General features: G+C 39.8%; 1 protein-coding gene across 1 annotated transcript in view; it reads left to right on the top strand.

Moving 5' to 3' along the window:
• The window catches only part of vav2 (vav 2 guanine nucleotide exchange factor), a 519520-nt gene that overhangs the window by 443301 nt on the left and 58703 nt on the right, over positions 1–17516 (top strand). Inside the window, exons 11-12 of the mRNA XM_061877071.1 lie at positions 14796–14895; positions 15201–15296. Coding sequence (XP_061733055.1) covers positions 14796–14895; positions 15201–15296 — 196 coding nt within the window. The remainder of the gene's footprint in view (positions 1–14795; positions 14896–15200; positions 15297–17516) is intronic.

Here is a 17516-nt window from a genome sequence, read left to right as displayed (position 1 = left end):
TAAAGCCCGGCTCGAGATCGACCGACACACCCCCCGCGGTCGACTGGTAGCTCGCGATCGACGTAATGGGCACCCCTGCACTAGAGCACCACCCCAGTGGCTCCCTGGAGCTTTTTCAAAAATGTATGTAAATGTAAAAAGATGATGGAAAACATTCATTTTTTGTTTTAACATAGTTTCTGTAGGGGGACAAACATCACACAAGCCCTCCTAAATGTTAAAAATCCCACTTCACTGCCGTTTTGTCCTACTAATTTTGGCGGTCCTCAAACTCGCCATAGTTTGTTTAGTTTCAGTTTCAGTTTATTTTCAGTCCAACAAAAACATATTCAAACATGGATCACGATTCAAAAGTGAATAACATGACTGAAACAGGCAGAAGCAAAAAAGCTTATATGCCCAACATAATTTTTTTTTACATTCAATTAAGTTACCTTTTCTAATAATTTTGTAATACAAAAAGAAATATGGTCATTCAGCATTTACCTTTAAGTTGCCCTTTAATAAATAATACAAAAATATGTACTTACACACATGCACTAAATAGATAAACATACATACCTTCTAAATACAACATTTAACCAAACAAACATAAGTTTCTAGTTCACATAGCTTTTTAAAATACATTGTGACATGTTCTTTTTGAAATTAAATACTGAGTCATCCATCCATCCATCCATCCATTTTTCTACCGCTTATTCCCTTTCGGAGTCGCGGGGGCGCTACTGAGTCACTCATTTTTATTTCTTTACCAACAGAATTCCACAAATTAACACGGAGAACAGATAAACATCTACGTTTAACAACTCATCTTGCTTTAGGTAAAATAAACTTAGATTCATCTCTTAGATTGTACTTGCTGGTCTGTAGAGGGAAGCATTTTTGAATTTTACATGTACAACTTTCTCCGACGCTGCCACGGAAAGACTTATTTCATGCCACTCCTTTTTGGTCTCGTTTTGTCCACCGAACTTGTTGTGGAAAGCACAAAGGTGAGCTTTGTTGACGTTATTGACTTGTCGGAGTGCTAATCAGTCATGTTTAGTCAGTGCATGACTGCAAGCTAAACGATGCTAGCATGCTATTTAGGCTAGCTGGATGTAAATATTGCATCATCATGCCTCGTTTTTAGGTATATTTGAGATCATTTGATTTCCTTTACTTATGTCATGGGTGTCAAAGTCTGGCCAGCCGTGTAATTTAATTTGGCCCTTGAGGCAATATCAATTTAGCATTAGAGCTGGCCCGCACTAAAACCGCTTTCACCGCTAATACTCATACTTGCCAACCCTCCTAATTTTCCCGGTAGACTCCCGAAGTTCAGTGCCCCTCCCGAAAATCTCCCGGGGCAACCGTTCTCCCAAATTTCTACCGATTTCCACCTGGACAACTATATTGGGGGCGTGCATTTAAGGCACTGCCTTTAGCGTTCTCTACAACCTGTCGTCACGTCCGCTTTTCCTCCATACTAACAGCGTGTCACATAATATTTGTGGCTTTTACACACACAAACGCACGCACAAGTGAATGCAAGGCATACTTGGTCAACAGCCATACAGGTCACACTGAGGGTGGCCGTATAAACAACTTTAGCACTGTTACAAATATGCGCCACACTGTGAACCCACACCAAACAAGAATGACAAACACATTTCAGGTGAACATCCGCACCGTAACACGACAGAACAAATACCCAGAACCCCTTGCAGCACTAACTCTTCCGGGAAACTTCCAGCAAACTGACCAATAATTAAAGTTTTATTCATGCATTTTCTCTTGAATGTTTGGTTCATTCATTATTGTTATTTTATTTTCAAATGTATTATTAGCCTGCGGAAAAAAATGTATATTTACCTCAGAAGATTGAAAATAGAAAAAAAGGCATTACATTTTTATTTAAGTTTTATTTCATACGCCATTGATATTTTTTTAAATTATTATTAATTTTATTTGAAACTGGATTTTGCATGTCACTAAAGTTATATAAGCCTTGCTTGTTTAATATTCAATGCAAAACTTGTTTGGGTCCCTATTAAAAGGTTAATTTGTTCCACTTTGGCCCGCGGCTTTGTTCACTTTTAAATTTTGGCCCACTCTGTATTTGAATTTGACAACCCTGACTTATGTCCTCTGTGTATTTAGTTTACTTTTGCATGTCTCATGACGCATTATTTGTATGTAATATTGGCTGCATTTCTCATAGTTTATATTATAGTATATTTAATTTATAATTTATATTATTATATGTTTAATTTCCTTTACTTTTATCCTCTATTCATTCTATATCCGCATGTCTCATTAAACATTATTTGCATGTAATATTTTTCTGCATTTCTCCGAGTTGTTTGTGTGCCATGTTGTTCCAGACCACAGCAAACGTTACCCAGCTTGCAAAGATTGTAATGAAACCAGTCGTTTCCTTCAAATTGGACACACGCATATCTACCTTTGGCCGTTCTAAACTAGTCATTTCCAGGCGTTATTTCACTTTTTATGAATTTTACATTTTACTAATGATTTCCAATGTTGTAAAAAAATGTTTAGAATAAATATTAAATTTAAAAAATTCTGATAACGGAGATTTGCGTCAGCCCGCGACTCATAGTCATTTTGATAGTAGGCTATTATTGCAAATATAGACACTTACTGCATGTGTTGCCTTCATTATAATATAAAATATATATATTTGTTGATGTTTTTTCCGTCTAATATGGCATTTAACATTTTAGGTTGCTAACTCCTGATATTGTTAATGTAATTTAAAAAAAAATAAGTCCACCAGACCCAAAGATTGGACTTGGGGAGCCTCGCTTATGTTTCTCAGTAACAATGCAAGAATGTGCCCCAGTTTTTTCCACTTGTAGAGCTTGTGCAAAGATAGAAATGGAGGAGTGGTTGCCTCCTACTGCGTGTGCCCCAGACTTGGTGTCAAGCGGCGCGTATGTGATGGACTAATTTTGGATGTCTAGGCCAAGGAGTGGCTTCATGCTGCAATGTGCTTATTAGCCCTTTGGCTCCCATGACTGCAAGTACCAAGCTCCTGACTTCAATAAAAAGACTGTTATTAGGTAGTAAATATAGATGTTTTTGTTCGACATTTCACTCAGACTTGTGGCCACATTTACTGTGGTTGTACAGCACATTTGTTTTTTATAGGGGAACATTATCAGCAGACCTATGTAAGCGTCAATATATACCTTGATGGTGCAGAAAAAAGACCATCTATTTTTTTTAACTGATTTCCGAACTTTAAATGGGTGAATTTTGGCGAATTAAACACCTTTCTGTTCATCGCGCTAGAGGGGATGACGTCAGAATGAATGAATGAAATAAGTTTATTTCGGTCATATAATCAATCAAATCAAATCATTGTGTGTGATCAGTTTTACAGTACATGTTATATGTATACAATAATGCACATTTACACACGAAATAAAAGAAAAAGAGTGACCAAAAAAGGAATAGGCTGAAGCCAAAGCTTATATTTGCCTATCCTATACCTTCACAGAAAATTAGATTGCCTGGAACATCAACATAAACAAATAAATAAATCAAAAATCAATGGGATGAAAGTAATTGTGACTATATTTTATAATTTTCAATCATTTCACCTTTCAATGTTTTCTTAAACCTTACCAAAGAAGTGCATGTCTTCAGCTCATCACTGAGCTTGTTCCACCATTTAACTCCTAAAACTGTAATACATTTGTATTTTATATTTGTTCTCGCTTTACCTATTTAAAAAATCGATATCCCCCGTAAATTATAGTTTTCTCCTCTTAAATGAAATAGCCTGAGAATACAAGCTGGAAGGCTGTTGTTTTTTACTCGAAACATAATTTCCATTGTTTTTAAAAACACAATGTCTGAAAATTTTAATACATTTGAACTCATAAATAATGGATTGGTATGTTCATAGTAGCACGCTTTGTGTATTATTCTAATGACCCGTTTTTGAAGTTTTATTATTGGGTCTATGTTTGTTTTATAAACATTTCCCCAAATTTCAACACAATACGTTAAATATGGAAAAATAAAAGAATAATACAACATATGCAGGCATGTCTTATTCAGCATGTGTCTTACTTTATAAAGAATAGCAATAGATTTGGATATTTTTCCTTTTATATATTCAATATGCGGTTTCCAACACAGTTTATGATCAATTATTATTCCCAAGAATTTAGTTTCATATACTCTATCAATTTCCACATGATTTAACTTTAATTTTGCTTCACAATTTGTCCTTGCACCACTAAACACCATAAATTTAGTTTTCTTATCATTTAATGATAACTTATTAATATCAAACCATTTTTTCAGTTGAATTAACTCAACCTCCATTATCCTCAACACTTCCTTCAAGTCTTCTCCTGAACAATATACATTTGTATCATCTGCAAACATAATAAATTTCAATTTATTAGATACTGAACGAATATCATTTAGGTAGAGTATAAATGAATGTGACACACCCGCCATTTTCATTTTCACATTACAAACACCGGGTCTCAGCTCTGTTATTTTCCGTTTTTTCGACCATTTTTTGGAACCTTGGAGACATCATGCCTCGTCGGTGTGTTGTCGGAGGGTGTAACAACACTAACAGGGAGGGATTCAAGTTGCACCACTGGCCCCAAGATGTGAAAGTGTCTGCCGCCAGACCCCCATTGAATGTGCCTGCCGCCAGACCCCCATTGAATGTGCCAGACTGTCTCCACATCACTCCGACACTTACCAAAGGCATGCAGTAAAAATTTTATCGTGATCTAAGGATACCATCATGAAAAGCACATTTAATTAAAAAAATGTTATTATGGTCTTACCTTTACTTATAAATGAAGTCCATGCGCAGCTCCTTCTGATCAAAAGCATCGACAACTTGTTTATAGAAGTCTTCCTTATCTTTCTTCGGTTTTAAAAGTCTCTCCGTCTCGATGGAGATCTTCCTTTATTACCTCCTCGGCCACATATCACGTCACTCATTTCACTTCTTCTGCAGCCGAGTAGTCGCAAGAAGGATCACTAGCGCCCTCTGCCACCAGGAGGCGGGAGTCATTTAATGACTCATATTTGACACACGCAGCTACGGTATTGTGACGGTCTCAAGCCGTCGTCTCGCGGGTTCCCAGGACCACCAAGGAAGGAGATGGCTTGAGCAGTTTGACTTTGTTTATTTCTCAATAAAACCTCAGTCCAGGTCGCTCTTCCGCTCCTCCTCTACGCTCGCTCGCCATCTCCTCGCCGCCAGGCAGCATGCCCTGCCTGTCTTTCGGATCGTCAGTATTCAATAGCTTGGACCTTAAATCCTACTGAATAGCTCTTAATCTTCTTCCCTTTATGCGATTTCAAATTACCAGTTTTGAAATCAGCCTCTTCCATTTTGAAAATGATGATACCGGCGATGCTAAGGCAGACATGGCACAGAGATGTATGGATAACCTGCAGATGCATTTGCAACTATAGTCAACGAAATCACAAAGGTGAGTTTTGTTGATGTTGACTGCCAGCTAATCGATGCTAACATGCTACGCTAATCGACGCTAACATGCTATTTACCGGCGGTGCTAAAGCAGACATGGCACAGAGATGTATGGATAACCTGCAGATGCATTTGCAACGATAGTCAACGAAATCACAAAGGTGAGTTTTGTTGATGTTGACTGCCAGCTAATCGACGCTAACATGCTATTTACCGGCGGTGCTAAAGCAGACATGGAACAGAGATGTGTGGATAACCTGTAGATGCATTTGCAACTATATCACGTTTCCTTCCACCCACATTTAATGCGAAACAAACACTTACCAATCGACGGATTTAAGTTGCTCCAGTGTCAAAAGATGCGAAAGTCCTGATCGTTTGGTCCGCACATTTTACCGGCGATGCTAACGCCGCTATTCGGCCATGCTATGGCTATGAATAGCGTCAATAGCTTCAGTTTCTTCTTCAATACTTTCATACTCAAACCATCCGTTTCAATACATGCGTAATCTGTTGAATCGCTTAAGTCGCTGAAATCCGAGTCTGAATCCGAGCTAATGTCGCTATATCTTGCTGTGCTATTCCCATTGTTTGTTTACATTGGCAGCACTGTGTGACGTCACAGGGAAATGGATAGTGGTTTCGAAGATAGCGAAAATAAGGCACTTTAAAGCTTTATTTAAATATATTCCGAGACCGGTAAAATTTTGAAAAAAACATCAAAAAAATACAACAAGCCACTGGGAACTATTTTTTATTGTTTTTAACCCTTTTGAAATTGTGATAATGTTCCCCTTTAAAAACTTTGGACACTTTGTTTATATGCACGGCAATAAACTATTGACCTTTTTCACAGACCGTGGGCGTGAGTCGCATATTGAACATGGTCAATACCGTTCGAAATCTCATTTGCGCGGTGTACCTGGGTTTCCTCCAGTAAAGTGGCATTCTTTCATTAAGGCCGCAAAAACACATCAAAAAAAGTACAACGTTTCTATCAAGTCGAGCACTAACAACTTGTTTTCCATGAACATCAGCACCGTAACACAACAGAACAAATACTCAGAACCCCTTGCAGCACTAACTCTTCCGGGAAACTTCCAGCAAACTGACCAAGAATTAACGTTTTATTCATGCATTTTCTCTCGCTACTTCAAGGCTTGAATGTTTGGTTCATTCATTATTGTTATTTTATTTCTAAATGTATTATTAGCCTGTGGAAAAAATGTGATATTTACCTCAGAAGATTGTAAATAGAAAAAAAGGCATAACATTTTTATTTAAATTTTATTTGATATGCCATTGATATTTTTTTTAATTACTATTATTATTATTTGAAACTGGATTTTGCATGTACCTAAAGTTATATAAGCCTTGCTTGTTCAATATTTAATGCAAAACTTGTTTGGGTCCTTATTAAAATGTTAATTTGTTCGCCCGCCGCTTTGTTCCGCTTAAAATTTTGGCCCACTCTGTATTTGAGTTTGACTCCCCTGCTGTAGTGAAGTGAAGTGAATTATATTTATATAGCGCTTTTCTCAAGTGACACAAAGCGCTTTACATAGTGAAACCCAATATCTGAGTTACATTTAAACCAGTGTGGGTGGCACTGGGAGCAGGTGGGTAAAGTGTCTTGCCCGAGGACACAACGACAGTAACGAGGATGGCACAAGCGGGAATCGAACCTGCAACCCTCAAGTTGCTGGCACGGCCACTCTACCAACCGAGCTATGCCGCCTCACTGTTTGTTTGTCTCGTCTTAAACAGGTTTGTGCTGAAAACAAAGTTGCATTGTACTCGTGCAATGACAACAAATACCTATCTATCTATCTATCCATCTATCTATCTATCTATCTATCTATCTATCCATCTATCCATCTATCTATCTATCTATCTATCTATCCATCTATCTATCCATCTATCTATCCATCCATCCATCCATCCATCCATCCATCCATCCATCCATCCATCCATCTATCTATCTATCTATCTATCTATCTATCTATCTATCTATCTATCTATCTATCTATCTATCTATCTATCTATCTATCTATCTATCTATCTATCTATCTATCTATCTATCCATCCATCCATCCATCCATCCATCCATCCATCCATCCATCCATCCATCCATCCATCCATCCATCCATCCATCCATCCATCCATCTATCTATCTATCTATCCATCCATCCATCCATCCATCTATCTAGAGCAGGGGTCGGGAACCTTTTTGGCTGAGAGAGCCATGAAAGCCTAATATTTCAAAATGTATTTCCGTGAGAGCCATATCATATTTTTTAACACTGAATACAACTAAATGTGTGCATTTTTAAGTAGGACCAACATTTTCAGAGTATAATAAGTCTCTTATTCTTTTTAATAACATTGTTATTCTGAAGCTAACCAATAATGATCATGTTTTTGTTTGGCCATGTGCTGTTTGTCCTTTGGACTCGTTAAGTTCCTGTTTTTTTTCCACTCCCTTGTCTGGTTTCCTTGGTTACTCATTTTGTCCACCTGTCTCTGGTGGAAAAAAAATGCCCGCTCACCTGCTTCCCGAGCACTAATCAGAGGCAGTATTTAAGCTCGTCTTTGCCAGTCAGTCGCCCTGTGCTGACTTGTTTCATGCCTCGCCATAGTTTCGTGCTTCATGCCATGCCAAGTACGTTTTGTTTGATTTACGTTCTTAGTCTGTTTATGCGTTAGCTTTGTTCCTTAGCCCAAGTTGTGCCTCCGCTGTGAGCGATTTTGGTTTGTATATTTTTTTTGTTAAAATGAAATCATGTTTTTACCTAAATGCCATGTCCCGAGTAGTCCGTCTGCCTTCCTGGGAGAACGACCCCGCAGCAAGCTGCAACCCCCCCTACCCCATCGTGACATAAAATACTTCTTACCATTAATGCGACTTCTTGAACAGGTGCGGTAGGAAAACGGATGGATGGATATAAATGCATGAGAATGTATTATATTTTGTACGTTACTTTTAGCACTGTGATTACCAGCAAAATTATTCATTATCGGGTTAAGCAATGTCAGCTAAGATTTATCTGAGAGCCAGGTTCAGTCATCTGGCTCTAGAACCATAGGTTCCCTACCCCTGATCCATAGGGTTGTATTAGTGCTCATACCTTGTCTGGGGGGTAACCATCCACTCTGGTCACCCTTGTATTGGGTTAAAACTGGAATTGTTTTTCTATTTTTGTGACCTTCGGTATCATTCCCACATTTGTAGGGTTGCTCACATACGTGTGTGAGAGGCTTGATTAAACGTCAGGGTTCTAGGATTGGACCACGATGGAGAGGTGCCGACTCTTGCAGTTGAAAACCACCACTCAGGGATGACTTTGAGCTTCCCCCTCGATTGAACCTCTAGATCTCTGTCAGGTTTCCATTGTGATAACTAATGAACACAGACTTCATATCCTCACTGCTCAGAATGAACAGACCCCCACAGACCCCCACAGACATCCTGATAAGAGGATCTCAACCAGTCATTGGCTCTCAGTCATTACGGTTTATTGGTAAGAAGATGTCACCCCTCCAAATATTGCCCTGGGATTTAAATCCAGTCATTACTTATTCATAGTATTCACATTTTAGTGCGAATTAGAATACATTTATTCACAGATTTGTATCTGCTCCCTGTTGTGGGAAATTACTCCGCGGTTCATCTCTCACACTTTGTTATAAATCTTGAAAGTGTACTACCTTGTCTTAACTAGACTTGGGGAATGAACGCTCCTGAGCTCACCGTGAGAGGCGGAATAGATCTCTTTTTTTGTTTGTCTTTTTAAAAAAAAAAAAATCAGTCCACTGTGTGAGGCTTGGACATGGATTGAGTGTGCTCCTTCGACGCAGCGGGATTACAGGACGAGCCAGGCGTGAATTCAGGTACATGATTTATTAAAGTCTCACCTTAAAACTCATCTGTATACTCTAGCCTTTAAATAGACCTCCTTTTTAGACCTCCCCCCCTCCCTTGTGGTACTGGCTGTCCAGAGTTGAGACCCAGGATGGACCGCTCGTCGGGACCCAGGATGGACCGCTCGCCTGTATCGGTTGGGGACGTCTCTACGCTGCTGATCCGCTTGAGATGGTTTCCTGTGGACGGGACTCTCGCTGCTGTCCTGGATCCGCTTTGAACTGAACTCTCGCGGCTGTGTTGGAGCCACTATGGATTGAACTTTCACAGTATCATGTTAGACCCGCTCGACATCCATTGCTTTCGGTCCCCTAGAGAGGGGGGGTTGCCCACATCTGAGGTCCTCTCCAAGGTTTCTCATAGTCAGCATTGTCACTGGCGTCCCACTGGATGTGAATTCTCCCTGCCCACTGGGTGTGAGTTTTCCTTGCCCTTTTGTGGGTTCTTCCGAGGATGTTGTAGTCGTAATGATTTGTGCAGTCCTTTGAGACATTTGTGATTTGGGGCTATATAAATAAACATTGATTGATTGATGATTGATATTAAATAAACAAACAAACTACAAAAAGGCAAACCGAGGACGCGCTCTGTGGCGGATAAAAATCTATACTATACTTAAAAGAAAACAGCACAATGGCATGACTATATACAAACAAAAAGAAAACTAGCACAATGGCATGAATACAAAAAAACTTGAAACGATGGACAAGGACGTGAAGGTTGGAACAGCGTGGGTAGGGTGCGTGTCAGTGTGAAGATCCCAGTACGAAGACAAGAAAAAGAGTGACTTAAATAGCTGTGATGATTAGTGAAAACAGGTGAGGCTGAGAACAGGTGGAAATTAACGAGGTTGGCATGGAAACAAACAAAACCAGGAAGTGCAAAACGTGACTGATTGTCCAAAATCCAAAACATAACATGACGAAACAAAACATGATCCATAGGTGTGACACACTGGAATAATACACAATAGTAATACAATCCTAATTCTAAAACCAAAGACGGACCAGCAACATTCAGAATAGCAACCGACATGACACAAAACAATCCAAAATAAGTCAAACGAAAGTGAATATAAAACAGTACAGATATTAATAAGAATTCCAACAAAGCAGTGATTAAAAAGCAGCCATTTATAAAAAAATAAAATAAAAACATGTGAAAAATGGACAATAGTGTCAGAGTGGCTTACACTTGCATCACATCTTATAAACTAGACAACACATGTGAAGCGAATTGTATTTATATAGCGCTTTTTCTCTAGTGACTCAAAGCGCTTTACATAGTGACAGCCAATATCTAAGTTACATATAAACCAGTGTGGGTGGCACTGGGAGCAGGTGGGTAAAGTGTCTTGCCCAAGGACACAACGGCAGTGACTAGGATGGCGGAAGCGGGGATCGAACCTGCAACCCTCAAGTTGCTGGCACGGCCGCTCTACCAACCGAGCTATGCCGCCTCAGAAAGTGAGATAACTCCTGGAGTGAATGAAAAACGGTACTATACTGAAAAGTACCGGTTCCTGGGCATGAAGTCACGTCGTGACATTGCTGGTTTTGCGAGCAGAGGAGCATGTTCGGCAGTGCACTACCACCGAGTACTGTTATGTTTTCTAAGGGGATGTGACGGCAGACTGACACCAGGGGGCAGTAACGTTCATTTTTTTATTATATATATATATCCATCCATCCATCCATCTTCTTCCGCTTATCCGAGGTCGGGTCGCGGGGGCAGGGAAACCCAGACTTCCCTCTCCCCAGCCACTTCGTCTAGCTCTTCCCGGGGGATCCCGAGGCGTTTCCAGGCCAGCCGGGAGACATAGTCTTCCCAACGTGTCCTGGGTCTTCCCCGTGGCTTCCTACCAGCTACACGTGCCCTAAACACCTCCCTAGGGAGACGTTCGGGTGGCATCCTGACCAGATAACCGAACCATCTCCTCTGGCTCCCCTCGATGTAGAGGAGCAACAGCTTTACTTTGAGCTCATCCCGGAAGACAGAGCTTCTCACCCTATCTCTAAGGGAGAGCCCCGCCACCCAACAGAGGAAACTCGTTTCGTAACCGGGATTTTGTCCTTTCGGTCATAACCCAAAGCTCATGACCATAGGTGAGGATGGGAACGTAGATCGACCGGTAAATTGAGAGCTTTGCCTTCCGGCTCAGCTCCTTCTTCATCACAACGGATCGGTACAACGTCCGCATTACTGAAGACGCCGCACCGATCCGCCTGTCGATCTCACGATCCACTCTTCCCTCACTCGTGAACAAGACTCCTAGGTACTTGAACTCCTCCACTTGGGGCAGGGTCTCCTCCCCAACCCGGAGATGGCACTCCACCCTTTTCCGGGCGAGAACCATGGACTCGGACTTGGAGGTGCTGATTCTCATTCCGGTCGCTTGACACTCGGCTGCAAACCGATCCAGTGAGAGCTGAAGATCCCGGTCAGATGATATAGTCAATGTATATTTTGATAATAACAAACAATATAATGGAGTGTGACAAAAATCAAAGAGTGTATGCGTGTGACTATGTGTGTAGATTAGCTGAAGTGTGTGTTACCAAAGTGTTGACGAGAGCGAAGGAACGAGAAAGTCCATGGGGCAGGCAGGATCAGGGGCGAGAGAGAGGCGTCAGAGTCCAGGGGCGAGAGAGGAGTCGAGGAACAAGGGAGGCAGTCGAAATCCACGGAAACGGAAGGAAAACAGGTTCACCATATGAGAAACTAAGTTCCCGCGAGGATCCCTGGGTCCAACTGGTCTTTTAAGCAGCTCGCCCTCATCAATTCCAGGTGTGTGGAAAGGCAATCGTCTGCAGGCTTGTAGCTGCGTGGGCGTGCTGCTGTCAGCGCGAGCAGGGGCATTTCCGAGCGCGCCGTCAGCTGAGACAGCGCACGTGGGCGTGGCCCGCGGTGCGCTCGTCACGAGGCACAGATGAGGACGCATTGGACCATGACAATTACTTATAAGCAGACACTGTGTGTAGACAGAAACGGGAGAACAAACCAGAACAAACCAAAGGCGCACACAAGGCGGATAACAAACTTGGCTATGAACAAACACAACTAGAAGCAGGGAACAAAAGACAGGAAGCTCCAAACAGCTACCGAATATATCTTACCGCAAAACTGCATTCACTAAACACGACATGACACGACAGGTAGCCACGACAATAATCCAGCCCAGTCTGGATGGGAAGGCAGGTAAAAATAGGAGCGGGCTGATTGACACCAGGTGTGGCCAGGTGCCAGTGGGCTGCATCTGAGGGGAAACAGCGCCCAGGGAGAAACACAGGAAACAGACAAAATAAGAGCACTGACAGGAAATACTACACACACAGAGGAAAAAACTAAAACACAAACAAACTGTCAGGGGCAAGCCTGACAATTTCTACTAAAAGACAAGTTATCTTCACTATTTTTTTAAGGAATAAATTGTAATAATAAACACATTTTTCATGTACCCTAAGATTTTTTCTTAAAGGGGAACATTATCACAATTTCAAAAGGGGTTAAAAACAATAAAAATCAGTTCCCAGTGGCTTGTTGTATTTTTTGAAGTTTTTTTCAAAATTTTACCGGTCTCGGAATATCCCTAAATAAAGCTTTAAAGTTCCTTATTTTCGCTCTCTGCGAAGACACTATCCATTTCCCTGTGACGTCACACAGTGCTGCCAATGTAAACAAACAATGGGAATACCACAGCAAGATATAGCGACATTAGCTCGGATTCAAACTCGGATTTCAGCGACTTATGCGATTCAACAGATTGAGCATGTATTGAAACAGATGGTTGTAGTATGAAATTATTGAAGAAGAAACTGAAGCTATTGACGCTATTCATAGCCATAGCATGGCCGAATAGCTGCGTTAGCATCGCCGGTAAAATGTGCGGACCAAACGATCAGGACTTTCGCATCTTTTGACACTGGAGCAACTTAAATCCGTCGATTGGCAAGTGTTTGTTTCGCATTAAATGTGGGTGGAAGGAAACGTAATATAGTTGCAAATGCATCTGCAGGTTATCTAACATCTCTGTGCCATGTATGCTTTAGCACCGCCGGTAAATAGCATGTTAGCATCGAGTAGCGTAGCATGTTAGCATCGATTAGCTGTCAGTCAACATCAACAAAACTCACCTTTGTGATTTCGTTGGCTATCGTTGCAAATGCATCTGCAGGTTATCCATACATCTCTGTGCCATGTCTGCTTTAGCACCGCCAGTAAATAGCATGTTAGCGTCGAAGACCAATGTCTTGAAAAAATATATCACTCTTGAATTAACATTGTAGTTAATACTATCCATTCATCCATTTTCTACCGCTTATTCCCTTTCAGGGTGGCGGAAGGCAGGGTACACCCTGGACAAGTCGCCACCTCATCGCAGGGCCAACACAGATAGACAGACAACATTCACACTCACATTCACACACTAGGGATCATTTAGTGTTGCCAATCAACCTATCCCCAGGTGCATGTCTTTGGAGGTGGGAGGAAGCCGGAGTACCCGGAGGGAACCCACGCATTCACGGGGAGAACATGCAAACTCCACACAGAAAGATCCCGAGCCTGGATTTGAACCCAGGACTGCAGGACCTTCGTATTGTGAGGCAGACGCACTAACCCCTCTGCCACCGTGAAGCCCCATTTAGCTGGCAGTCACGCCGCAACCAAATATGTCTGATTAGCACATAAATCAACAACATCAACAAAACTCACCTTTGTGATTTCGTTGACTTTATCGTTGCAAATGCATCTGCAGGTTATCCATACATCTCTGTGCCATGTCTGTCTTAGTATCGCCGGTAAAATGTGGAGACACTCCGGCACATTCAATGGGGGTCTGGCGGCAGACACTTTGGCATCTTCGGGCCGGTGGTGCAACTTGAATCCCTCCCTGTTAGTGTTGTTACACCCTCCGACAACACACCAACGAGGCATGATGTCTCCAAGGTTCCAAAAAATAGTCGAAAAAACGGAAAATAACATAGCTGAGACCCAATGTTTACAATTTGTTACCTCGGCAACGTCACATTCTGACGTCATCGCCCCCAGAGCGATAAACAGAAAGGCGTTTAATTCGCCAAAATTCACCCATTTAGAGTTCGGAAATCGGTTTAAAAAATATATGCTCTTTTTTCTGCACCATCAAGGTATATATTGACGCTTACATAGGTCTGCTGATAATGTTCCCCTTTAAAATAAAGCCAATTATGCAATTTTTTGTGTGAAAAGTATCAAAATACATTCATTAAATCTTGGTATCGAGACAACCCCACGCTGTATAAATACAGAATGTTGTTCAATTCCGAATACACAGTATGATAGTTCCAGGAACAAAATCAGAATAAAGAAAGAGAATGTTTGTGACATTGTGAATGTGTTATGTGTGTGCAGGTTGTTGATCTACGGACAGTACTGCAGCCACATGGAGAACGCCCAGAAAACACTGGATGAGCTAATAGCAACGCGAGAAGACGTCAAGATCAAAGTAGAGGTAAAGTTCTCCTCCTCGACGCTTTGGATTTCACGCAACATCAGCACATTTTTCATCGGAGCGAAAGGGAGGCGGCAAAATAATTAGTACTTTTTTACGTTTTGCTTTTGTAAGTTGAATTCCACATTCATGTTCTAATACTAAGGAGAATTGTCGCCCCGAATATTACAATTTAACAAAATATAGGAGCTTTTACGGAAAAAAGTGTGTTGCTGTAGAGCAGGGATGTCCAACTGCTTTTTTATTGAGGGCCACCTTGCAGTTGTGTCATGTGCATTAAAGTGTTTTGTGTGCCCGTTTTGCAGGAATGTACAATGAAAGTGCAGGAAGGCAAGTTCAAGCTGCAGGATCTTCTGGTGGTTCCCATGCAGAGGGTACTCAAGTATCACTTACTACTGAAGGTGGGTGTGTCTGCCCCGGTCGCACTTAAGTGGCGTTCAACTGGTGGTTAAGGTGTAATCCTACCAAGTTCTACCATTCGGGGATTATTTAGCCCAAGCCCCGTTTCAACCACACTAACTCATAGCTGATATAGACACTTACATCATGTGTTGCCTTCATTATAACAATTATGTAAGACTTGTAAAGTAATTTTGATAGTAGGCTAATATAGCTAAAATAGACACTTACGTCATGTGTTGCCTTCATTATAACACTTATATAAGACTTGTAAAGTAATTTTGATAGTAGGCTAATATAGCTAAAATAGACACTTACGTCATGTGTTGCCTTCATTATAATACTTATATAAGACTTATGAAGTCATTTTGATAATAGGCTAATATAGACACTTACATCATGTGTTGCCTTCATTATAACACTTATATAAGACTTGTAAAGTCATTTTGATAGAAGGCTAATATAGACACTTACATCATGTGTTGCCTTCATTATTACACTTATATAAGACTTATAAAGTCAGTTTGATAGTAGGCTAATATAGACACTTACATCATGTGTTGCCTTCATTATAACACTTATATAAGACTTGTAAAGTCATTTTGATAGTAGGCTAATTTAGCTAAAATAGACACTTACGTCATGTGTTGCCTTCATTATAATACTTATATAAGACTTATGAAGTCATTTTGATAATAGGCTAATATAGACACTTACATCATGTGTTGCCTTCATTATAACACTTATATAAGACTTATAAAGTCATTTTGATAGTAGGCTAATATAGCTAAAATAGACACTTACGTCATGTGTAGCTTTCATTATAATACTTATACAAGACTTATGAAGTCATTTTGATAGTAGGCTAATATAGACACTTACATCATGTGTTGCCTTCATTATAACACTTCTATAAGACTTGTAAAGTCATTTTGATAGTAGGCTAATATAGCTGATATAGACACTTACATCATGTGTTGCCTTCATTATTACACTTATATAAGACTTGTAAAGTCATTTTGATAGTAGGCTAATATAGACACTTACATCATGTGTTGCCTTCATTATAACACTTATATAAGACTTATAAAGTCATTTTGATAGTAGGCTAATATAGCTAATATAGACACTTACATCATGTGTTGCCTTCATTATTACACTTATATAAGACTTATAAAGTCAGTTTGATAGTAGGCTAATATAGACACTTACATCATGTGTTGCCTTCATTATAACACTTATATAAGACTTATAAAGTCATTTTGATAGTAGGCTAATATAGACACTTACATCATGTGTTGCCTTCATTATAACACTTATATAAGACTTATAAAGTCATTTTGATAGTAGGCTAATATAGACACTTACATCATGTGTTGCCTTCATTATAACACTTATATAAGACTTATAAAGTCATTTTGATAGTAGGCTAATATAGACACTTACATCATGTGTTGCCTTCATTATAACATTTATATAAGACTTATAAAGTCAGTTTGATAGTAGGCTAATATAGACACTTACATCATGTGTTGCCTTCATTATAACACTTATATAAGACTTATAAAGTCATTTTGATAGTAGGCTAATATAAACACTTACATCATGTGTTGCCTTCATTATTACACTTATATAAGACTTGTAAAGTCATTTTGATAGTAGGCTTATATAGACACTTACATCATGTGTTGCCTTCATTATAACACTTGTATAAGACTTATAAAGTCATTTTGATAGTAGGCTAATATAGACACTTACATCATGTGTTGCCTTCATTATAACACTTATATAAGACTTATAAAGTCATTTTGATAGTAGGCTAATATAGACACTTACATCATGTGTTGCCTTCATTATAACACTTATATAAGACTTATAAAGTCATTTTGATAGTAGGCTAATATAGACACTTACATCATGTGTTGCCTTCATTATAACATTTATATAAGACTTATAAAGTCAGTTTGATAGTAGGCTAATATAGACACTTACATCATGTGTTGCCTTCATTATAACACTTATATAAGACTTATAAAGTCATTTTGATAGTAGGCTAATATAAACACTTACATCATGTGTTGCCTTCATTATTACACTTATATAAGACTTGTAAAGTCATTTTGATAGTAGGCTTATATAGACACTTACATCATGTGTTGCCTTCATTATAACACTTGTATAAGACTTATAAAGTCATTTTGATAGTAGGCTAATATAGACAC

The sequence above is a fragment of the Nerophis ophidion genome, linkage group LG17, assembly GCF_033978795.1.
Source record: "Nerophis ophidion isolate RoL-2023_Sa linkage group LG17, RoL_Noph_v1.0, whole genome shotgun sequence".
NCBI lineage: Eukaryota > Metazoa > Chordata > Actinopteri > Syngnathiformes > Syngnathidae > Nerophis > Nerophis ophidion.
This window is presented reverse-complemented; position numbering and strand designations above follow the sequence as displayed.